This window comes from Balaenoptera musculus, chromosome 4 (assembly GCF_009873245.2).
Source record: "Balaenoptera musculus isolate JJ_BM4_2016_0621 chromosome 4, mBalMus1.pri.v3, whole genome shotgun sequence".
Taxonomy (NCBI): Eukaryota; Metazoa; Chordata; class Mammalia; order Artiodactyla; family Balaenopteridae; genus Balaenoptera; species Balaenoptera musculus.
Window position 1 is genome coordinate 63650466 of NC_045788.1, and position 25368 is coordinate 63675833.

At 41.6% G+C, this 25368-nt stretch overlaps 1 protein-coding gene across 1 annotated transcript in view; it reads right to left on the bottom strand.

Annotated features, from left to right (window-relative positions):
• DGKG (diacylglycerol kinase gamma) overlaps nucleotides 1–25368 on the bottom strand; it is a 198975-nt gene that overhangs the window by 144930 nt on the left and 28677 nt on the right. Inside the window, exons 2-3 of the mRNA XM_036851756.1 lie at nucleotides 16174–16486; nucleotides 1877–1953 (exon numbers count right to left, since the gene is read on the bottom strand). Of these exons, the coding sequence (XP_036707651.1) occupies nucleotides 1877–1953; nucleotides 16174–16240 (144 nt within the window). The 5' untranslated portion in view covers nucleotides 16241–16486. The remainder of the gene's footprint in view (nucleotides 1–1876; nucleotides 1954–16173; nucleotides 16487–25368) is intronic.

Here is a 25368-nt window from a genome sequence, read left to right on the forward strand (position 1 = left end):
CATAGCAGTGAACGAAACTATTCTAGTCAGGGAGATAGACAATTAAATAAGTAAGTTATACAGTGTGACAGATGGTGAGAAGCACTAAGGAGGAAAATAAGGCAGAGCAGGAAGATAGGAAGTGTCAGGAAAGAGGGTTTAACATTTCAGATAGAGAATGTGACATTCACTGAGAAGGTGATTTGAGCAAACACTTGCAGGAGGTGAAGGAATGAATGATATGGATATCTGGGGGAGGAACATTGCAGGAAGAGGCCAGAGCATGGCACAGGTGCTAAGGTTAGAGCAGCCTTGGCTTGTATGAAGGCATCAAGGAGGTTAATATGGCTGGGAAAAAATGGGAAGAAGAGTAGCAAGATATGAGGTCCAACAGTAGGGGAGATGCAGATAGTAATGGTCCAATAGTAGGGGAGATGCAGATTGTAATGGTCCAATAGTAGGGGAGATGCAGATTGTAATGGTCCGATAGTAGGGGAGATGCAGATTGTAATGACCTTGATTTTGACTCTGAGTACCAGGTGGGCAGACCATAAAAGATTGTGGAACACAGCAGTGACATGATCTGACTTCAGTTTTAACAGATTGCTCAGGATGTGCATAAAGAATAGATTTTCAAGGTCAAGAGCAAAAACAGGGAGCCTAATGAGGAGACTACTGCAATAATCTGGGCAAAATATGGTGGTGCCTCAGGTCACGGTGATAGCAGAGCAGGTAGTGAGATGGGTCTGGATTTTGGATGTATTTTGAAGGTAGAAATGATGGAGGTTGCTGATGAATTAGATGTGGGATGTGAGAAAAAGAGAAAAGTCAATGATGACTCCATAGTTTTAGGCTGAATAACTTGAAGACTGGACTTGTCATTTACTAAAATGGGAAAGACTGCTGGAAAAACAGGTTTTATAGAGGAAGATCAAGGAGCTCAGTTTAGCTTATGTTAAGTTTGAGATACCTATTTGATTCTTAAGTGGAAATGTCAAGTAAAGGGGTAAGAGGAAAATCAGAAGAGTATAGCGTCCTGAAAACCAAGTGAAGGAAGTGGAGGAAGATTTGACCAATCAGGTCCTATGCTGTTGAGTAAAATGACTTGAGTTTTAGCCACATGGAGGTCCTTGGCTATTCTGACTAGTGATTTTAGTGTAGGCGTGGGGGTTACACGCTGCTTGAAGAGCTTTCAGAAAAGTGGGAAGAGGAGAAATTGGAGGCAATGAGTATAGACACATCTTTTGCACAGCTTACTTGCTATAAAGGACAGGAGAGAAATGAGGTGGTAGCTGGAGGGAGAAGTGGAGCCAGAAAAATGTTTTTTAATGTAGGAGAAAGAGCAGTATGTTTATTTGTTGATGAGGAAGATCTAATACATAGAGAAAGCTGATGGGAAGGAGATGGAGTGAGAGTGAGAGAGAAATACGTTGCTGAAGCAATGCCTGTCAATAGACCAAAGAGGATGGGACTGAGTGCACAAGTGGAGGGATTAGACTGAGATCAGAGCATGGAGAGCTTGTCCCTAATTACAGGAGAAAAGGTACAGCTAGGTGGGCACATAAGGTGAGGATTTTGGGGAAGGTTGCTTCTGACTCTTTCTATTTTCTCAGTGATGTAGAAAACACAGTTGATAACTGGGAATTGAGGAAGGGAGGAGGAGTGAGAGATTTGAGGAGAGAAGAGAAGGTATGATGTGGCCTTCTAGGACAGTGAGAAGGCGAATGGACTTGAGGAACTTATGATTCCAGGTAGCACCAATGGCTCACTTGAAACTTGGGAGAAAATATGTTGAGAAGCATGTTCTTCAAAGTGAGCTAAACTTCTAAGAGAGGAACAAATTATGGGAAGGCTAGAACGTGGGGTTTTTAAAGGCTTGAAATGAAAATGTTCTTACCTCATGTGGGTCATACTGTTTGAGGCTCCCACCCTCATTAAATTCAGCCAAGACATCATTTATCTTCTTGGAAGAATCTGGAGAGACATAATCCATATGTGAAACACGGTGAACAGTGAATAGGAGCTGGGCCAAGTAAATTCTCCGTGTCTAATCCTGATTATGATGGAGTGAGCCCTCATTCCAGAACCACATGGAGGAATGTCACCCTTATCTGCCCTTCTGCCCTCTCATTTATTTATTTATTTTTTAGTATATTTTCTCTCTTGCTGTATGAACTATCTTTCTAAAACACAAATCTGATTAGATCATGTCTCTGCTCAAAACCCTTACACAGCTCTTAACTTTCCCAGGATAAAGCCTAAGCCCTTAGCTTGGTATACAAGTACTTGGTGATCTGACCTAGCCTATTCCTTATCTCTTCCCTTAACCTTTCATTCACTCCATTTTTCAGCCACATCAAACCACATTTCTAGAAATTTCTTAATATGCTCTGTACTTTTTCATGGAGTCTCTTCTGTGTATTACAAACTTCACTCAATTCTCAGTACCCAGCTCAAATGTCAACTCCTTTGAAAAGCCTTCCTTTACTAGTCAGAGTTAATCACTCCCTCCCCTGGCTCCCACATGGCTTGTACATAACTCTGTAACAGCACCTGTCATATGGTGTTATATTTATTAACTTGCCTTTCTTGCTCATCTCCTGCCTCAGTTCAGCCTTGAGAGTTGTAAGTCTTTGTATACCATATCAAGGCCTGACATATAACCAGTGTTCAGAAAACCAATATATTAGATGATCGAATAAACATCTGAGCAGAAATTTTAAAACATTTAAAATTTTGTTAATTAAGTGGGATGGGTGGGCATCAAGCCTGGCAGGGTTCTGTCCTTGGTGCTGAAACAGAGACAGGATTCATAAAGCATGGTAGTTTAGAAAATTCTGCTTTCCATAGGAAATAATTTAGAAACTACTGGAGAAAATTGTGGGTTTTTTTTTTAAGTTTATAAGGGAATTGGGAGTCAAGAGAAGGGAGTCAATAATTGTCATTATAACATCCTGAGTAGTTACCAGTACTCTAGACATCAAAGAAAACCAGGATTTCTGCACTCTCTCTGTCTCACAGTATTGTGGATAATTAAGAGCTTCTCAAGCTCCATTATTGCCATAATTTAAACATCTGAACAAAGGGCAATGTCATTAAAAGCTGATATAGTGTTCCTGGGTGTTTGGGCTCTTTGTACAGAGGGCTATGCTTTCTTGGGCCTACGTAAAGTGGATGTGCTTGTGGGCTGGGCTGTTCTCCATGACTTTGCTGACTTGGATTCAATCAAGCGCAAGTTATAGTCATTTCAGGATTGAGACATATTGAAATGCCACAGGAAAACGCTGCTGTTGCCTAAAAATGGACATTTCTTTCTGAAATTCAAAACAGATGTTGGAAAACTAATAGCTCAGTGAGATCCAGGCAGCAGATGCCATCAATTTGGGCTGCTTCCAGTCAATTCAGAAAACACTATGGAGAGTAAGATGTTGCTAGGTACTGTTGATGAACTAGTTGGGGACAGGATATGAATAACTGTGGTAATAATAGCTGCCCTTTATTAAAGACCTTTACTGCATATTCTCATATGCTCTCCCCTACCAGTCCATGCAAATTTGGTAATATTTTCTTCCGTTTACAGATGAGGAAACTGAAAGTCAGAAAAGTTAAATGACTTGCCTAAGAGTCAGGGTTTTGACCCAGGTCTAGTCTGGCTCAAAAGTCTGTATTACTATTCCTTAAGCACTATTCACTATTACTTCCCAAACATTTGCTAACACAAGGAAAGGTGTAATTAATGCTGTGGCAATGATATGAAGCTCTAGGAAGCACAGAGTGGAGAAGAAGTAAAATAACAGGGAAGAAGTAAAACTAGGATGAGAGTGGGGTTAAGGTGGGGACTGGGGATGCCCCATGAAGGAGGTACCATTTGAGCTGGGGTATAAAAATGAGTAAGGTTTTGAAAGGCAGACATAAAGTGGACAGGGCATTCTCAGAAGAGACAGGGTGAACAAAGATATGAAGATGGGCACCACGGGACCTTTAGGCAAGGTTAGAACCAGAGAGTAGTCTGGGGCCAGATTTGTGGGAGTACTGAATGCCGACTTAAGGACATTGATTTCAAACTGTTGAAGACTTTTTGAGTAGTAGAGTAACATAACCAGGTCTATTTTTAAAAAGCCACTCAGGCAACAGAATGGAAGAGAGGTTAGAATTAGGTCAGATTTCAGTTAAGGTCACACATAAATTATATTCAAATTATTCTATGAGTAGCTTAAATATTTAGGAAAAAACACTATATTTTAGAATCTATTTCAATGGGAGATTTTCAGCTTAGCCAGAATGGCCAAATTTTTTAAAAAATGAAAAATTTGGAGCATGGGTCTTCCTGGTGTGGCTTCTGCAAAAGTAGTATAGATCCAGCATTTTGACTGAGAACCAAGAAAGTGATTTCACTTGAATTTTGTTTTGTTCTGTTTCCCCCATCTTTCGTTCCTGCTTTATTTTTCTCCATAGCTCTTACCACCATTTAATATACTATATATTTTACTTCCTTAGCTTTATTTTTTTAAATTAATTAATTAATTTATTATTATTTTAAAACATCTTTATTGGAGTATAATTGCTTTACAATGGTGTGTTAGTTTCTGCTTTATAACAAAATGAATCAGCTATACATATGCATATATCCCCATATCTCCTCCCTCTTGCGTCTCCCTCCCACCCTGCCTATCCCACCCCTCTAGGTGGTCACAAAGCACCGAGCTGATCTCCCTGTGCTATGCGGCTGCTTCCCACTAGCTATCTATTTTACATTTGGTAGTGTATATATGTCCATGCCACTCTCTCACTTCATCCCAGCTTACCCTTCCCCCTCCCCGTGTCCTCAAGTCCATTCTCTACATCTGCATCTTTATTCCTGTCCTGCCCCTAGGTTCTCCAAAACCATTTTTTTTTTTTTAGATTCCATACATATGTGTTAGCATACGGTATTTGTTTTTCTCTTTCTGATTTACTCCCCTCTGTATGACAGACTCTAGGTCCATCCACCTCACTACAAATAACTCAATTTCGTTTCTTTTTATGGCTGAGTAATATTCCATTGTATATATGTGCCACACCTTCTTTATCCATTCATCTGTTGATGGACACTTAGGTTGCTTCCATGTCCTGGCTATTGTAAATAGAGGTACAATGAACATTTTGGTACATGACTCTTTTTGAATTATGGTTTTCTCAGGGTATATGCCCAGTAGTGGGATTGCTGGGTCGTATGGTAGTTCTGTTTTTAGTTTTTTAAGGAACCTCCATACTGTTCTCCATAGTGGCTGTATCAATTTACATTCCCACCAACTGTGCAAGTGGGTTCCCTTTTCTCCACACCCTCTCTAGCATTTATTGTTTGTAGATTTTTTGAAGATGGCCATTCTGACCGGTGTGAGGTGATACCTCATTGTAGTTTTGATTTGCATTTCTCTAATGATTAGTGATGTTGAGCATCCTTTCATGTGTTTGTTGGCAATCTGTATATCTTCTTTGGAGAAATGTCTATTTAGGTCTTCTGCCTGTTTTTGGATTGGGTTGTTTGTCACTTGAATTTTTGATGTTACTGTCACATTTTAGAGATTCCACGATTCATCCTAGCAGAAGTCCTTTGGTTCTCAAGTGCTATTGAGCTAATCTTGCTTTATATTTAAATGTATGATATGTATATTTATATACACATAGGTGTATATATTTGTTTTACATATAAACACATACACTTATATATTCATCATATGTACACATTCAAGTAAACAGGTTTTAAAAAGAAAAAAATAGCAGAGGCATTCATTTGAAAACCTTTGACCACTAGCCTAAAATTAAATAGGAAAAAAGCAACCTAAGAGATTGCTGGCTCCTAGATTTCCATGAGGGGTGTTCCTCACCATACATTTACATCAATCTGTTTTATGGGCTTTTATGATCTCATAGCATCAACACCTTTCCCTTTCAAAAAAGGGAAACAGTCTAATTCTCAAACTTGAGACCCATTACTTTCTCCTTGGAGGTCCTTTGATACTTTATCACAGCTTTCTTCTCAACAGATTTCTGGGCTGGGTTGCTCTTTCCCTGAGGAATAAGTGGGCACTGCTCCATCCTGTTTGTCTGACGATAGTTAAGAACAATGAGGGGCTTCTTCAGAGCATTCCCTGATCTTACTTCAGGCACCACGTGTGGACCCAAGAGCACACAGCCTCAGTGGAGACCACCCTGTCCAAGTCTGTGCTGTAACACCACCTCCAGACTCACAGGAGATGGAGTTCCATTTCTAAGTGTGCAAAGCAGAGCCATGACCACAGTTCTTTGCAGCAATTCCTATTTTGAATACCTGCTATGTGCTAAGCTCTGTTCTAGTCACTTTATGTATTTTATTTAAACCTCCACAGCTAACCCCTAATATAATAGTTACCACTAATTTAGAGAAGGAGAAACTGAACTTTGTGGAAATTAAGTGATTCTTTCAAGGGCACAGAACTAGTGAGGGGGTGACTCTTACTTTTAACATATCTAATTTGGGCTTCCTTGGTGGCGCAGTGGTTAGCAATCCGCCTGTTAATGCAGGGGACACGGGTTCGAGCCCTGGTCCAGGAAGATCCCACATACCGCAGAGCAACTAAGCTCCTGCGCCACAACTACTGAGCCTGTGCTCTAGAGCCCGTGAGCCACAACTACTGAGCCCACGTGCCACAACTACTGAAGTCCACACGCCTAGAGCCCGTGCTCTGCAACAAGAGAAGCCACAGCAATGAGAAGCCCGCGCACTGCAACAAAGAGTAGCCCTCGCTCACCGCAACTAGAGAAAGCCCACGCGCAGCAACGAAGACCCAACGCAGCCAAAAATAAATAAATTAAATAAATAAATAAATTTAATAAAAAAAAACATATCTAATTAGAGTCATTGGATACATGAATACTGGTAAATCAGAAGATAAGGCCCTCCTTCTATGACAATGGCTGTCAAATCTGACTGCATGTTAATATCACCTGAGGACCCCTAAACACATTGAAACCCAGGCCTCACCCCAGACCAATTAAGTCAGCATCTCTTGGGGAACTCAGGAATCAGTATATTTTAAAACTTTCTGGGGGTTCAAATGTATAGTCAAGGTTGAGAACTGCTGTTCTATAATGTGATTGTATTATTAGAAATAATAATAAATTAGGATACTGCTGACCTTGTTGGATAATCATTGCAAAAGGAAAAAAAGGTTATAATTGTGTTAAATCTAAAATTGCTGTCCTTGGCTAACATTCCCCATAGTTTAAGTGGACAGCACTAAAGGACTCCACCCAACAGGTCAACTTATTCAGCTGCTTGGCAACGTAGGGACACATTTTGCATTAACCCACCCTGGTGGGACCATCAGCACACAGTTTTACCCCCAAATTAGAGGTTTAGAAGGCTCTTTTCTGTGATCAAGGTTGCTAGTGATAACAACTGCCCTAAGAAGTTTTGGTCTAAAGTTGTTTCTTGATGCCAAGAATTCTGGGACCTTAACCAAGCACTTGTTCCTAGTGTTTGAGCAACTCCAAAGCCTTTTGAAGGAGAAAATTTGGCCCTACTCACAGGCATCTTTTATATATGTATATATATATATATATCTTTATTGGTGTATAATTGCTTTACAATATTGTGTTAGTTTCTGCTGTACAACAACGTGAATCAGCAATATGTATACATATATCCCCATATCCCCTCCCTCTTGAGACTCCCTCCCTCCCACCCTCCCTATCCCACCCTTCTAGGTGGTCACAAAACATTGAGTTGATCTCCCTCACAGGCATCTTTGCTGCCATGTTTGTGTGGGACAGGGATGTCCTCGGAACAAACAGACACATCAGAAGCTTCAGTGTTTACAGCAGAATGTCAGCTGCGCTGCCTGAACCAGGACCCAAAGTTTATGGACTGTCTTCTAGTTAGGAGCCCTGATTATTTGGCACTAGTCAGACCATTAAACTTGGAAATAACTATAAATCAACATTTTAAAAAGTGAATCTGAAAACCCATAGGTGAGAGTGAAATTCTAAGGTACATGATAACTTTCTATACCTCCAAGTTCCCTAATATCACCTCAAACTTCCCTAAGATCGTCTCAAACTGTAACATGCATGTGGATTGCCTGGGGATAAGGTTTAAACGCAGATTCTAATTCAGTAAGTCTGCATCATGGCCTGAGATTCTGCATGTCAAGGAAGAGCTTAGGTGACACCAATTATGCAGGTCCATGGACCTCACTTTTCATGAGCAGACCTTAAGCAAGGTTCCTGTGTATCTGTGGCTGACTAGTAAGGATTGCCTGTCACAACACAGAAAAAAAGCATGATGCTGAGCCTAGAGGAACATATTCCACAGATTGGGAAGATCATAAGTGACTCTCAACCCAGGGAGGGAAAGACACAGAGAGAGAGAGAAGGGAAAGTTGGCACATGAAGGGAAAAAATTTTCCTAGATTTTCCTTTTTCCAGTGAAGGCTGGGATGTATGAATAAGTTTTCTAAGTACTCAGGGAGTCAAGAACACAGTGAGATGCACAAAAGCAAGAATGGGGTTTTCCAAGGGTCCTAGAAAGATGGAGGATGATGTGAGAACAGAGCTGTCAGGCCTGCAGCACTGCTTCAGAAGGCCCACCTCTGCAGCCAGGAGGAGTCGGGCCCTGGGGCGGAATGTGGGAAGCATGTATAAGAAGTCCAGCATCGTAAGCACCAAAACAGTCTCCCAGTTAGCCTTCTTTTCCGGTTCCCTGCTTATCCTCAGCATGTAGTCCATTGCCTGTCATAAAATCGATGTTCAATAAAAATTTACGGAATAAATGAGGGCTAGAACAGGGATTGGGCTGGTCATGCGCGTCCCATATGTCCTATATTCCCAGGGGCATAGGGAGAAAAGGTAGACCAGTGGTTCTCAATCTTGGCTGCCTGTTGGAATCACCTGGGGAGCTTTAAACACTACTGATGCCTGGGTCTCACGCCTACAGATGATGATTAAACGGTCCAGGGATGGGGGAGTATGAGGGCAGGACACTGCAATTGTTCAAAGTCTCCCAGGTATTTCCAGCGTGCAGTCAAGGCTGAGGACCACTGGGGCCCACCAAGCTAACTTCTCGAGGAAACCCGTGGAAGTGACGGCTCTGCCACAGTGTTACAGATAGAATAAGAGAAAAATACTTTACGTTGAAGCAGAGGGAATTTTGGCTGATAAAGAAAACCCTCTTTGGGATACTAAGTTTTTCTGATTCATCATAAATGACCTGAATGGCTGGTATGGCTTATTTGTATAAGTAAAATTTGCATTGCTAGCAAGATTTCCCACTTTTTCTCCAAATAATTTGGCCTCATCAGTCATAGGTGGAGGAATAGTTACCTTCTTGCATCTAAAAATGTGGTCCCTGAACCAGCAGCGCCAGCATCACCTGGGAGCTTGTCAGAAACACAGAATCTCAGAACAAGCACAGACCTACTCATTCAGAATCTGCATTTTAACAGAATCCTGGAGATTCATGTGCACGTTCAAATTTGACAGCCGTTATTTCCGAAGAAGTCTCTCCCTATCCATAGATTCTGTGACTGCTTGTGGGCAGAGTCCCAGTCATCACTAATGAAAAGAAGGCCAGTCGCACCAAAAGAGATGTGGGTGAGAAGCAGCTGTGATTATCCCTTTCACGATGGAAGCAACTAGACATGACCCTTTACGGGCCCAGGAATCCATGAACAAGTGATTAAATCTCACTCTACTGGCCAATATAAATAGCAAAGTTTCAACAAAGCTTACTTACAGCCTTATATTGTTCTACAAATCAGCCCTAAACATTTTCTCTGACAGGTTTGAATTTTGAGCTATATATTATCTACATCTTAAAGTCAAAAACTTTGCCTTGATCTGATTCTACAGAAATATATTTCTGAATAGCAGAATTTGCTGATTCATTCTCCTTAAAATGTATTTAAAATTTTTGTCCAGGTACGAAAAGTCAGCAAGAGAAAAAAGCATCAGGGCTGCCCCGCACTGAGGACCCTGCTGACCTGTTGGAATTCAACACCTGGGAACCAGCATGGGGGTTAAATGAGACCTTCCTGCCCAGGAACCCTGCCTTGGGCCCTCTTTCTTCTTGTCTACACCTCTCCCACTCTCTCAAGGGGAGAATGATTGTTGGTGGTAACTAAGATGAAAAGATTATGGAAGGAAGAAGATGGGACTCTGGGCCAAAGAGACTTTATAGACTCCTCTGTGAAGAACTAAACAGAGAACAGAAGCATAACGGGGGAGGGGGTCCCATCTCAGAGCCTTAGAAGGGCACTGAAGCAAACCCCAGTTTTTTCTCTATTTCTTTGTATGTCGCTATTATTTTTAAAATTACCTAAAACTTAGAAATAAGAAAAAAAGTGGGAAGCACATCTTTTCAATGTCATATGGAATAAAGGCTACCCAAGGACTATCTAGGTGAATGTACTTAGTTCTACTCACTGTTTACTATTGATTAAACGTATTAAATGTACCAGATTTAGTGAAGTTACATGTTAACTTACAGATTTTTTTCCAGCAGATATGCATAGAACTGTCTGGTGGAACAGATAACCCAAAAGATTAGGGTTTGTTTTCCTGTAAGACAGTAACCAGTTTTGTATCTAACCAAGCAATCTTATCCTTACATTTGTTTACAAAATTGCCTAACTAGGAATTTATGGATTTGATCTGTATCCATCCAGGGTCCATCCATACCTCGCTTCTCAACTTTAACGTCTTACTGGTTCCTCCACTAATTAATGAGTTAAATAAAATCTTTGGCACATGTTTATTAAAATTTTTTTGTTCTATTATAATTTAATTAACATATACATATATTTACTTTTCTTTACCAATGTATGGTTGAAGGTTGAGCTCCAATGAGTACTTTCTGTTTAATTTATTGAAACTGAATTGAAGCAAACTGAATTTACCTGGAATTGAAAACATTGGTTCTAATTCTTATTCTGCCACTGACTTTCTGTGTGACCTTGGGCAAGTCACTGAGCTCTTCTGAATTTAGTGTTCTCATTTGTAAAATGGACTTGCACTTGATCATGGCTAAGATCTCTCCTAGCTTTAAAAAGTCTACAAAATCAAGCAACAACTAGCTGATGTAGGAAATGTTTGGTTTCACTTCTTAGAGAATTAAAAGTAAACATGGATGTTTTATTGGGTTTTTTTCCCCCTTTTTCCCTTTATGAATAAGATGATAGTTTCTGTCCTTGATAAATCATGGAAAAAACTGGAAAAATCCCTCCCCCCAAATAACAGAATTAGGACAATAAGACAATTATCTCTCTGAAGCTGTTAGGGGATGGTCAGTAGGAGGCATCCCCACATGCTCACACCCTGTGAGGTTGAAAAGAAACCTGTTTAAACATAGAAACTAAGTATTGACAGGGCTAATGAAGGTCATTTAATCAACCAGACATCTGATGCTCTAACCTCCCCTCTAGAGTCTCAGCCAACTCTGCCCAGGCAGTTCTAGGGAAAGGAAACTCAGTCACTTTGGGGTCCATTCTGTTCCATCTTGGACAGGTCTGACCATTAGGAATCATTACTAATACTCATACCATTAGTATTCTTTACTTTGAAGTCTTTCTTCTGATGCTTTTCTCCCATTAGTCCTAGGGCTACTTCTTGAAGCCTTTCAAAATTAAGTTTACACCTTCTCCCCACAAGAGCACTGTGGCTATTTTAATACAGCTAGCTCTCTCTCACCCTTCCCTGAGTCTTCCCCTTTCCAGAAAATATGCATAGTATTTTCATCCATTTTTTCATATCCAGGCTGTGAGGCCCCTCACCATGCTGCTGGCACTTCTCAAACAAGTTCTGGTTTGTCCATATCCTCTGGAAACTGTGGTGCCCAGAAATAAATTCAGTTCTCTAGAAAGGTCTGATCAGGGTAGGATAGAATGTGGATATCGGTTTGCCTTACTAGAAACTATGAGTCTATTAATACATCCTAAGATCACAATTAATGATTTGGTTAAATAAAATAATGTACATGCACTCAAAAGAAATCTCTGTAACCACTAAAAACCATGCTTCTGAAAAGTACTGGATGATTTGGGAACACCTCATGACATGTTGTGTGCTAGCTAGTCTCCAGAGATGGCTGCTGCCAATCTTCTTCCCTGCTGTGTGTCACTGTCCCACGAGATGTGGAGTCCATCGTCCACCCCATCAAATCTGGGCCAGGCCTGTGACTGCTCTGACCAATGGAATGTGGAGAGAGTTATGTTCTAGCACCTCTAAGCCCAGGTGTTAAAAAGGCCTGCTGCTGCTTTTATGCTCTTGGAGCCCTGAGCCACATGTACAAAGTCCAGGCTACCCTGCTGGCAAGAGAGGCCACACAGAGAGGCCCTGGGAGATGAGAAAGCACTTGGAGGAACAGGCTCCAGAGGGGAGAGCTGAGGTACCAGTGAGTGAGTGAACAGGCCATGCTGGGTCATGTGACGCATCCCACCTGCAGCCCCAAACACTGTGGAGCAGGAACTAGTCATCCTGCTGGGCCCTGGCCAGGGTGCCCGAGCCACAGAACCATGGGAACAAAAGCAAAATGGTTGTTTTAACCTACCAAGTTTTGAAGTTGTTTGGACATAGCGATAGATAACTGAAACATATCGTTAGGGTGAAGAAAACAGCATGCAAAATAGCCTAGCATGTTTGTTTTTTAAATATATACATATGTATATATGTGTAGGTGTATGTGTAGTTTGATATTTATATTTATACACAAACATACTAGTTGTGGTTTTCACTGGGAGATAGGATCATGAGTGTCTTTAATTTCACCTTTTCGCTTTTCAAAAATTTTACACTTGTTTTTATTTTGTAACAGAAAATTCTTCAATTGTCACATTATCCTTTTGACAAGCACTTTACAATCTTAATTCACATTAAGTTTACTGTTGATTATATATATATAATAAATACATATTTTATCTCTGAGAGTATTTTAACATGGCTTCTCCCCAGAGAAGTGGCAGGGTTTATGACATTTAAACAGGACATACAAAAAGCCTCTTGTCCTGAAATTCTTGGCCTCTCCCACCCGGAACTGCACTGGAGAAAGTTTTCAATTCTCAAGCTGTACACTTCAGTTATTTCGCTACTGTAAAGCTACTGTTTTTGTGGTTATGGAAGAGGGGTTGCTATGGCAATGCAATCTGACTGAATGCCAGAATGCGTCTAAAACTGGTAAAGTGCCTTTTTCAGGGTTTCCTCTGAGGATTAATCATTTTCCAAGAATTGTATCTTCTTTTCCTCTCCTGTTAGAAATGGTGCCGGAGCACCTCAGCCAGTCCTGGGACACGGACAAAATGAGGATGGGTCTGAGAAGGACAAAGCTTACGGTTGGAAAAAAAGACCACAGAGGAGCCATTTCCTACCAAATACTCGGGTTTCTTTCCACCCCTCCCTCCTTGACTGCTTTGCCACATTTGGACCCCTCTGTCCTTACTTTCCACAGACTCTCAGGATTTGAGGTATCTTTGTTGGCTTCCTTTCGTTCCACAAGTTGTGAGGAACTTCCACAGCAATTTCCCACACATTAGCATTTGTTCATTGCCACGTTCCCCATCTTAGCTCTTCAAACGAGATTTCATTCAAAGGACCTGCCTGCCCTCCCTGCCCTGGCAGCTTCCTCATCCGGGCCACCTTGCACATAGTCACCAGATTCATGGCTCTACATTTGGCCACCTCAGTCCAAATGCCATGCCTTGACATGCGGGGCCCAAGGCCTGCTGCTACCCACATCCCTCCCATGTCCTCCTCCCCACCCTCCTGCTGCTTCTCTCCATCTAGCTCACAAGCTCTCCTTACCACCCCATAGACACCTTCTCCCTTTGTGCCCCTTTACCTTTGCTTCCACAGTTTCTATCCCTCCCCCCACCATCTACTACTCACACTTTAAACTTCTTTTCTCCACAGAGTTCATCCAGTTAAATCCGCTGTTATGAGTTAAGTTGTATCCCCTGCAAATTTATACGTTGAAGTCCTAATTCCCCGGTACCTCAGAGTGTGACCTTATTTGGAAACAGGGTCATTTCAGAGGTAATTAATTATTGGTAAGATGAGGTCTTACTGGAGTAGGGTGGGTCCAATCCAAAATGACTGTGTCCAGACATTAAGAACAGACTTCTGGTTGCCAAGGAGAAGGGGGGTTGGGGGAGGGATGGACTGGGAGTTTGGGGTTAGTAGATGCAAACTGTTATATATAGAATGATAAATAACAAGGTCCTACTGCATAGCACAGGGAACTATATTCAACATCCTGGGATAAACCATAATGGAAAAGAATGCAAAAAAGAATGTATATATGTGTATAACTGAGTCATTTTGCTGTACAGCAGAAATCAACACAACATTGTAAATTAACTATACTTCAATAAAAAAATAAATTAAAAAAGTAAGGACAGAAAAAGAAAAAAGAAGACTGTGTCCATATATTGATAAAAAGGGAAATTTGGACACTGAGACACGTGCACAGGGAGAGTACCATGTGAAAGATACAGAAGACAGTCATCTGTAAGCCAAGGAGAAAGGCCTGGCGCAGATCCTTCCCTCACAGCCCTCAGAAAGAACCAACTTTACCAATACCTTGATTTTGGACTTCTGGCCTCCGGAACTGTGAGAGACGTTCTGTTGTTCTAAGCCACTCGTATCAGTTTCCCCCAGCTCTAAATTCCCTTCTCATTTGTGCACTCCGTTTAGCCATCTCTGCCAGAGGTGTTTCCCCGCTGTCTTAAGCCTGTTCTCTGCTTGTATCACAAGTGCATATCTGACTCCCTAACAAGATTCAGATTCCTCAGGTGAAACCTTATCTCTCTGCTTCTTTTTCATCCCTGACAGGGCCTGGTACTTTGCTGACCTACGGAGGAGGCTGAATTAGATGGAGTTTACCCTGGAGGATGATTCCTTGCTCCCTGTCAATACACTGCAGAGTTTCTCTAAACCTACTGCGGTCAGACAAGAGGCCACGGGCTCCAGGTCACCAAGGAGAGACGGACCAGTGGCCCTACAGGGGAAGCACATGGAGTCATGGGGTGTTAGGCCTGGAGGGATCACGGGGAGAGATCATCTAGTCCAACCCTTTCAGAGGACACAGAGGCTAGGCGTGCGGCCGTGGGGATGGGGGACTAAAGGGTGGGGTGGGTGTTAGGGCTGTCACATCACAGAGAGCAAGTGCCAGAGCTGGCATGAGCCCGGCCCCCGGCTCCCAGGCCAGTGCAGGGGCTGCCTGCCCTGTGGGAGGGGGCAGGCTGCCTACAGGGCATTCGGAGGACCACCTGGGCACGCTCTGTAGGGCAGGTCAAATGCGCTACAGGCCTAGTGACTTACAAAAGCACCAGCACGACCAACGTGAAGGGAGAGGGTTACAACGATGAGGTGGGGTTGGCAGTGCAGCTGAGGGCTCTGCCAGACAAAGGGCTCTGCAACAAACAGGCTGTGCAACAATTTGCTGTTGCACAACCATGACGGGCACTGTGTGTGTGCAGAGTGCAGCGGTCAGCCCGGGCAGACTCCTGTCACCAGTCAGGATTAGGAGTGGCCTGCGGGGGGCACGGCTGTGGGCCTCGCCACCACTGTGGCTTGATGCACTGAAACTGTTCCTGGGTGCAACTAGTGAAGCCAAGAGCTCCACGCAAAAGCCCAGGTTTTTCCAGAGCAAAGTCGAGAAAGAGACACCCATCAGAATTCCGTATCTTGCTGAAAGAAGGCATCGGGTCCAAACACAAGAGTATATTAAAGCAAATGACTGAGTAACATTGTAACCAAGCAGCTTGCAGCCCTTCAAAAGTTCTGCTATAAAGAGGTTTTGATGACCTGAGAAAATTCTTACAATATTACACTAGGTGAAAAATGCAGACTGAAAAGAAAAAAGGTACATTTAGGAACTCAACCACGTACAGCAATATGCACAGGATGCATCCAAAATGTTCATAGAGTTTAGCTGTGATTTTTAACCTACTTTTTATTTTCCTTCCCTGTATATTCCAAATTTCTATGGTGAGCATGTATCATTTATAGAATATAAAGATAATTGTGTTTTTATGTTTAAAGACACAAATTCTGTTTTTATAAGGAGGTATAAGCTGATCCCATTCTCTGTGCTTTGCAATGATTATACTACTCTGCTCTCCAATAATGCTCTCCCCAACCAAGAGGAAATCCCACCCCAGATGCGTCAATCCATTTACTCACATTCTGCATATTTCTGGAGTTGGCCAAATTCTTCTGGAGTGAGGGAGACCCACCGTTCTTCACTCATCTTTCCTGGATGTGCACGCTTGAGGCTAGGGAGAGAGTTTTGTTCACCAGGCTGTAGCCAAGGCCCAGCCTAGGGCCTGGCTCATTGCAAGTACACGATGGACAAGTCCTTCAGGAGATTTCTCGAGGACCCAAGTGTCTATGGCAGCAGCGGGCACCGTTTAGCAGCTGAGAGAAGACCTCTGCTATTCCTAAGGCAACATCCTTCTATCTGTAGTCATGGTAAATTCAGAAATCCTTGCTTTTCCTGGGCAGGAGTAGAAAAGACATTGGGAATGAGAATGTTAGAATACATAAGTCATCTTTTCTTGTAAAGAAAAAAAAAACCCCAAATGTTCTTTGCTGAAAGCTCTATAGGAGGCAATGGTTCTCAAGGTTGGGGGGAAGCCACCTGAGGGAATTCGGAAGAGGACATACAGACCAGAGCAGCACAAGTCCAGACAGCTGTCTGGCTGGAGTGGGGGTTAGGTGATCTGTATAAAGAGGTAGCCATACTCCCAAACTCTGGAAAATTTAAAATGTGTCTCATGAGAGGTGGTAGTAGGGCCACCTAAGGGCATCCTCTAGTCATGAAAATGCCTCAGGCTGTAGGTGTCTCATGAGTAAGTACAGGACAGTAGCTCACGTGGCGTGATTTGAAAGGTAAGCCAGTCTCTCCTCCACTGATTTCTAAATTCCACTATTAGAGCTGCTTACCTTCCTTTTATGAGTCATTGAGTCACTCTGGAAATTCAAATACCACTCCCCTCAAGGCTGGCTAACATCCTAGTGACTGAAGCAGTTTTCTTTCCTCTCAGAACCATAAAAACATGATTAAAGGGAAGGCCTGCTGGCTCCATTGTGGAGAGCCTGAGGGAGGGAGGGAGGGGGTGGATTCAGACAAAAACTTAGCATCTTTTCCTTTGAGCCCCTCCTAGCATGGTGGCTCTATCAGTCCTACCCTCAGTCATTAAATCAGTTTAATGAGTTGTGAAATTAATGGGGTGTGCTATTCTAAAAACACATAATACAATAGCATAGAATGCAACGGAATGAGATGGAATTGAAAATAAGAGTGCATCTCCTTTCAGTTATACATACATGTATACACCTATCATAATATAAAGTGTATTTCTTATTCTAGGTTGAGGTTAAAAAAATGTTGAAAAGTCATCAACCTCATAGGACAAAGAATAAAGACCAACGTTACCAAAAAACAAGCCCAGTTTTAATAAACGAGAATCCACCGTACAGGGTCAGACTTGAAGGCAAGTCTGGGAGTCTGGAGCATATGAGGAATGGTGGAGGGGTGGCAGATCTGGACAGTTCTCTGCAATGGCAAATAGACTTGGCTGGTGTGGACCTGGAGGGATGAACTAGAGCTGAGGGAAAATGCTAGAGGGAGATCTTCTGTAAGGAGATCCTCTGTAAGGAAGACCTTCCATCAGTCAGCACTCTCCAACAGTAGGAGGAAATGCATGGCAAGGGAGTGAGATGCCTGCATCTTTGGGAGCATCCAAATTCTAGTTTCTCTCCTTGAAAGGTCTAATTCTCGGGGCTTCCCTGGCAGTCCAGTGATTAAGACTTGGCACTTCCACTGCAGGGGGTGAGGGTTCAATCTCCGGTCGGAGAAATAGGAGCCCACGTGCCGCGGGGGGGAAAAAAAAATTGTCATTCTCTTAATCCACTGGCCAACTGGATTCTGCTTCTTAGCACCTGCTCTTGCCAAGGTTTCCAGTGTGAAACTTAATAAAGGGAAACCTCACTAAGATGGAGGCAGGAGGCCAAAAGGGGAAGCTCTCATACAGTAATACTGATGTCAATTGCAGGAGGAATTGTCAATTATAGACCCCAACAGAAGACTCATCAACAGGAAAGAATCATCAATTACAGGCCCCAACAGGAAAAGGTGTACATTGCATCGCCTAGAAGAAATCTACTACCCTAGCAATTCAACCAATGAGTAACTGTCATCACCCTGAGCTCTCACTTTGGTCCAACGGACTTTTATTCAAAACATCCCCTCCCAACTTCCTCCTTTTTTTTCTATAAAATAACATTCCTCTTTGTTTTTTGGACTTGCCTATGGCATTTGCTATAGCTTGCTTGTTCTGAACTGCAATTCCTCTGCTATTCCCAAATAAACCCATTTTTGCTGTAAAATAACTGGCTGTTTTATTTTTAAGGTCAAAACCAGTAACCCAGTTGTCAAATCCAACAGGCACCTTTCAGGCCTTCCTTGCTTTATTTGCTCTCTATGCAGCCTTGGCCTTTGCAGAAAACAACCCCCTGGAAACTCTTTTATCTTTGTAAGTGTTCCTCCTCAGTCTCATTCCACTTTTTCTTTTGCCATTGTTAAATACTGGGTGTTTCCACAATCCTATCCTCAGCCTTCTCCTCACATTGCACCCTTTCCCTCAGGGATCTCATCCACTTCCACAGCTTCAATGACTCCCAGACATGCTGCTCCAGCCCTGCGCTCTCCCTTCAATCCAGATCTGCACATCCAACTGTCTACTGTGACTCCCTTCTATGTCCCAAACTACCCTGAATCAGCACCTTTCCATGCCCCCAGGCTGCCCTTCCTCTATATTCTGGTCATGCCCAAGAAGAGCCAATACTCAGGCCAAGAGGCCTGAGGCTGAACCTAAGCTCCTCACCCTTTCTCTCCTGCCACACCCAGGCACCTGTCTGGGAGTGTGACTGTCCATTGTGTGTTCCCTCCTCTCCATGATGCCAGGTGGCTTGTTAACTCAGACCCTCATCTGCCTGGTCTCTTGACAACAGCCTCCTGCTGGTCTGCCTGCCTTGGGTTTTGGGTTCTTCCCCTTGGTCTGCTCTAAATTGCCAACCAAATCACATCTTTCCCAGTAATAAAATTCTTCAGTGGTTTCTATTGCCTATAGAATAAAAGGTAATCTTCTTTTCATGACACACAAAGCTCTTTATGATCTGGCCCTTGATTATCAATTCAGTCCAAAAGCAGGACCTTTAGAAATATTTTCCACCATACAAGGGAATTCAGCATTGCAACTGGTATTAACACTGCTGCCAGACACATTTTATACTGTGCTCTATGCTTTACATATATTATCTAATTTAGTCCTCATAACAACCATGTAAATTAAGCATTGCCTTCCCTATTTTTAGACAAGAAATATGAGGCAAGATGCTTAGTAAATATGGTGAGGATAAAGAAGGAACCCCCCAATGCTTTTGTTTAAAAATGCCTCTCTGATCTTATCATTCTGCACACTTTCAGAAGCTCAGAACTCTAAGAGGACCCAGAGACGCACAGCGTGATAGAACACCACAGAACTTGAAGTCAGAAGGCAGGGGATTTGAGTCCTGACTCTGCCTCTTATAACTATTTGACTTTAAACAATTTTTTCATTTCCTGAATCTTGGTTTCCTCATCTTAAAGATGGGAATAACTAATAAAAAAATCTGAGTTAGGGCTTCCCTGGTGGCGCAGTGGTTGAGAATCTGCCTGCCAATGCAGGGGACACGGGTTCGAGCCCTGGTCTGGGAAGATCCCACATGCCACGGAGCAACTGGGCCCGTGAGCCACAATTACTGAGCCTGCGCGTCTGGAGCCTGTGCTCCGCAACAAGAGAGGCCACGATGGTGAGAGGCCCGCGCACCGCGATGAAGAGTGGTCCCCACTTGCCGCAACTAGAGAAAGCCCTCACACAGAAACGAAGACTCAACACAGTCATAAATAAATAAATAAAAGAACGTGAATTTCTTTAAAAAAAAAAAAAAATCTGAGTTAGTATTAGGATTGAGTGAGTTAATATATGCAAAAAACAAACAAAAAACTCCCCAAACCCCACCTAGCATAATGCCTATCACACAATGGACACTCAATAAATAATTATTGTTATCATCCTATTGCAAATACAACACTTAGCAATATGACAATCAGCTGACAGCATTTGGGTGCTTTGTGCTGTAACATAGATTTCTGAACTTGATCTCATCCTGCTTCAGGTTGCTGTAATTTTGTAATTACTCATCAAACTTTATCCACTAGTTTTAGCACCCACTGATGATTCTTTCCTGGATTAATTATTACTATGATAGTGAATTTCTAATTCCATCCTCCCTTCTATATTAGTTGGGATTCTACTGTGAGGGAGAGTTTTCCCTTCGTTATTTCTTTATACTATACTATAATTTCTTTATACTATAAATACTGCATATACTATAAATATATAAAATGTTTATATAAATATACATAATAAATACATAAGTAAGTATAAATGTGTATTACTTTTACATATAATATATATTTACTTATATTCATGGATTCTTACTTTACTCAATGGCTTATAATCCATTACCATCGTTATTTGTTTTGATTTTCAAATTGTCCCAGATTTGGCCAGAGCAAGCTCATTCAAGGTGATTCCTTGTTCTTTAGACATATTCCTATCATTCTCTGATCACATCTTTATTTTCTGGTACTACAAAATATTTCAGGATCATCTTTTTCTTCCTCAGTACTGTCCTGAAATCAGTCATTTTCCCAAAGATCCCTGATTCTTTCTAGTGGGGAATGGTTTTTGAAACCAAGGTTTGGGTACTAGGTATGCTCATTGCTACTGGGGTGTCACTACTTCTAGGCCCTGCCAGGGGCAGAGCTAGGAAATATATGCACGTATACACACATATCTCATCTCTGGCTATTTATCTATCTTTCCGTCCATCCATCCATCCATCCATCCATCCATCCATCCATCCATGCATCCATGTTAGAAACCCCAAGTTCATACTCATACACTCTGTCGTTCCATATTGTTAAACTCCCTTCTCCAACAAACTCTGTTTCCATTATCTACAACGTGCTTATTTTCTCAACCTTAAAATATACAGAAAGTAGTTTCGGAAGTGCTAGCCACATCTCTGTGAAAAATAGAGTTCAAGATTTATTTATAGTTCCTTTGTCTTCATCCAACTGCATATCCTCAAAGGACTATTTTCAGAAGTTACTTAGGTTAGTTCTTTCCCACTCCCATTCATTCCTGTTTGTATTTCACTGTAGGGTTTTCCTCCATTCCCACTGATTCTTTTTTAGTATGGTTTCAAAAGTCAGAACTATATAAAAAGGTTTCTTCAGAGAAGCCTTGCTTTCCCCCGTTCCCTTTACTCTGTTCCCATCCCCCTCCTTATCATCTTTTCCCCACCCCATCCTTATGTTTTCTAGTTTATTCTTCTTGTTTATTTTCACATCATTGAGCAGATATATGGACATTTTCTTATTTCCCCTTCTTTACCTACAAAAGGTAGCACATTGTAGATTGTCTTTTGCACATTGTTTTTTTCACTTAACAAAATATCCCATGAATCACTCCATATCTGTTCATAGATATCCTCCTCATTTAGAACCAAATTTGACTCCAGCATTTACCTGCCTAAAACCCTTCAGAGGCCTCCATTGGCTTCCAGGATTAAAGGCAGGTTCTTTAGGCAGCTGCAGAAGATCCTTCATCTGTGGTACAGCTCACCTCCCCATCCTTACTCCAAAGACCTCCTGTTCCACGTGCTCCACGTTACAGCCAAATCAACCTACTGTGTACTCCTAGCACCTAGCAAAGTATCTGGCACATGGTAGGACCTCATAAACATTAGTTAAGGGACTGACAAACACACCATGCCTTTAATCTACCTGGAATTCCCTTCACTCCTTCCTTCCCATAACAAACCACTACTCATATGTCTGGCTGCAGATACAAAGGTCACTATAGTTTTTTTGAACTCTTTGAGCAAACCAAGCCGTTCTCCCAGCTGCGTTCCCATAGAACACATACATTGTGTGTGGACAGGCACATGTCATTGTGTTTGGACAGGCACATGTCACTCTATATTTTCCTGTTGTAGTAGCTGACAGTCCCATGTGGGAGACAGACACCTGAACAGATAATTAACACACAGCTGGTAAGAGGAGTGGTACAGATATATAAAGGGAACTATGGGGCTAGCTAATGTGTCTGTAGCAGGCACAGGGCAGGTGGAAAGATTCCTGAAGTTGAGAAGGAGTAACAAGGTAAAGAGGTATATGTTGCAATAACTAAACAAATACTCCTATTATTATCATTGCTGTTCCATTGCAGCTCAGTGCTTGGCTTCATAGTGGAAGAAGAAACTGCACCATTCTTTTTTTAAAATTTTATTTTATATTAGAGTATATTGATGTACAATGTTGTGCTAGTTTCAGGTGTACAGCAAAGTGATTCATTTATACATATACATATATCCATTCTTCTTCAGATTCTTTTCCCATATAGGTTATTGCAGACTATTGAGTAAAGTTCCCTGTGCTATACAGAGTGTCGCTGTTGATTATTTATTTCATATATAGGTAGTGTGTATTTGTTAATCCCAAACTCATAATTTATCCCTCCCCCCATGTTTCCCCTTTGGTAACCATAAGTTTGTTTTCGAAGTCTGTGAGTCTGTTTCTGTTTTGTAAATAAGTTCATTTGTACCATTTTTTTTAGATTCCACACATAAGTGATATCATATGATATTTGTCTTTATTTGTCTGACTTACTTCAGTTAGTATGATAATCTCTAGGTCCATCCATGTTGCTGCAAATGGCATTATTGCATTCTTTTTTATGGCTGAGTAATATTCCATTGTATATACCACATCTTCTTTATCCATCCCTCTGTTGATGGCCATCTAGGTTGCTTCCATGTCCTGGCTATTGTAAATAGTACTGCAATGAACATTGGGGTGCTTGTGTCTTTTCGAATTATGGTTTTCTCCACATATATGCCCAGGAGCGGGATTGCTGGATCATATGGTAGTTCTATTTTTAGTGAAACTGCACCATTCTTTTTTTTTTTTTAGAATAAACATAATTCAGTGTTTTTATTCATATTTTTGAAGTTTGTCTGAAATGTATTAATAAACCTTTACATAACTTGAAGGTGTGGCATTAGGTTTGTTTTTTTAAAATTTACACATTCAAGGTTGAATAACAAGTGTATTAATATAAATTTTTTTCCTTTTCAAATATAACTCAAATCAGCTTTTATCCCAGTTTATTTCTCCATTTACTGGATGCATTTATGGAAGGCACATAACAGGTATTTTGTTTTCTATTACAGCATCTTAAATGTAGGTAAGACTTATATAAACCTACTTCTGTTATTTAAGGAAACTGGCAGATTTTCAAATAGTGCTACAAATTACTATGACTCCAGATACTCTGGGTACTTTGAGAAAGCTTCTTCTTAGGCCAAAGGATAATTATTTTGCATGTCTTCTTATTTGTTAACTATAGGCTGACAACATGTAGAAAACTTGGGCTTAAAAAAATTGCTTTGCTGTTTGGGAGTATATACTATAATCATCCCCAGGCTATTATTTAAACCAGGGGCCTATTGCCTATAGGCCAAATCGGATCTGCCACTTGTTTTTGTAAATAGCTTAGTGAAACTGCACCATTCTTAATTTCCAACAGGAAACACTGCCTGACTCTCCAGATGGTAACTGCTGACCATGCTCCCACATGACAGTCCCCTCTGGTTTTCCATCCTTTGATAGAGATGATGGCTACTGCACAAGAGGGCTTGCTCCAGCTGACACCTCTTGGCATTTCTCTTTCAGCAGCCTATCTTATCACGTCCCTCTTGGAGGCTCTTTGCAGTGCCAACAATCTTCTTATTACCACCCTGAACATCTTTGCTGACAGAAAAAAATGTAATAGGATCTTCTAAATAACACTCAGATTGGATATTGTCAGGCTTGGGTGGGAGAAGAGTGTTGTACGTCCCTACAGCTATGCCACTCTTAGCACTTGCTTCAGCTCCCCTGGCCTCAGTTTCCTTGTCTAAAAACGAGGGGGTGGGAGTCATGGTTTTGAACACATTTTCTAGCTCTGCAATTTCATATACTGGATCAAATCCTGTTTGTTCTGTACAGATGCTGGCATGGAAATCACAAGTCAGAAGGAAGATGGCAAATTCAATAGGTATTGAATTGCACCCCAGGTCTCTCTATTCATTCCAATGAATCAGCCATCGCCAATTATCCAGGAACAAACACCTCTTCATCTCCTCTTTGCTCTCATAAAAATATTAATTTACGAATATAGCATCAGATTGGGGGAGCTTGTCTATATGCGTCTGATGATTTATAACAGACCGTAATGAGTATATTTTTTAAAGGGAAGAATCACTAAAAACTAGAAAGACACAAACCCCTCTCTCTTCCCAGACTTGTGACAAGTCACATCTTGATAACTGTACCATCTCTGGGCTTTTGCTCTTGCTGATCCTTCTTCAACTCTGCAACTCCTATTCAGCCTTTGGAGTTCAGTTCAAGTATCACCTACTCTAAGAAGCTCCCTTTAATTGCTTGGACAGGGCTGGACATATCTTCTCTGCTATCCAATAGCTCCTTGGGCTTTTCTCCGTTGCGGCACTCACCACACTGCAGTGTACTTGCCCACTCTTTCCTGCGAGACTGAGCTCCTTCAGGGTGGAAACAGTGTTCTGCCCACTTTGTAGCTCTAGTTACTAGAGGACTTCTAAGGGTTCACTTCTTGACCACTAGAAAAGTGGTTCTCAACCTTTTTTGACTGAGACTATTTGCATGGAGCAAAAGTCCTACCACACCTGTTTGCACTTCCCAATAGAAAAAGAACTGGGTGCTAACAAAGAACTGGAGAGGAACAAAAGACACTAGTTGACGTAAAATTGATGATAATATTAGTTCTGTGTCACTTATAATAAAAAACATGAATTGGTGTATATATTTTAATATTAAAATAATTACCCATAAATTTATAACTATAAACTATAATCTATAAACTTATAATAGTCACTTTATTAGGCTTAACTTACAGTATGTTACGGGTTAACTTGTTTGAATTCATCAAGGAACTGTCACTTTTGCCATAGTCTATTACATTGGTGGTTCATGCCTCCTGATATTCATGCCCTTTTTATTCTCTACCTCTTGAGTCTGGGCTGTGCCTGTGACTTGCTTTAACTTGCAGTAGAAGTGACGTTGTGGCAGTGTTAGGCCTAAGCCTGAAGGCCTGACAGCTTCCACTTTTGTGCTCTTGGAAGCACTGGACTGCCATGTCAGGAGTTCAGCCACCTTGCTGGAGAGATCACAGAGAAACCATGTGG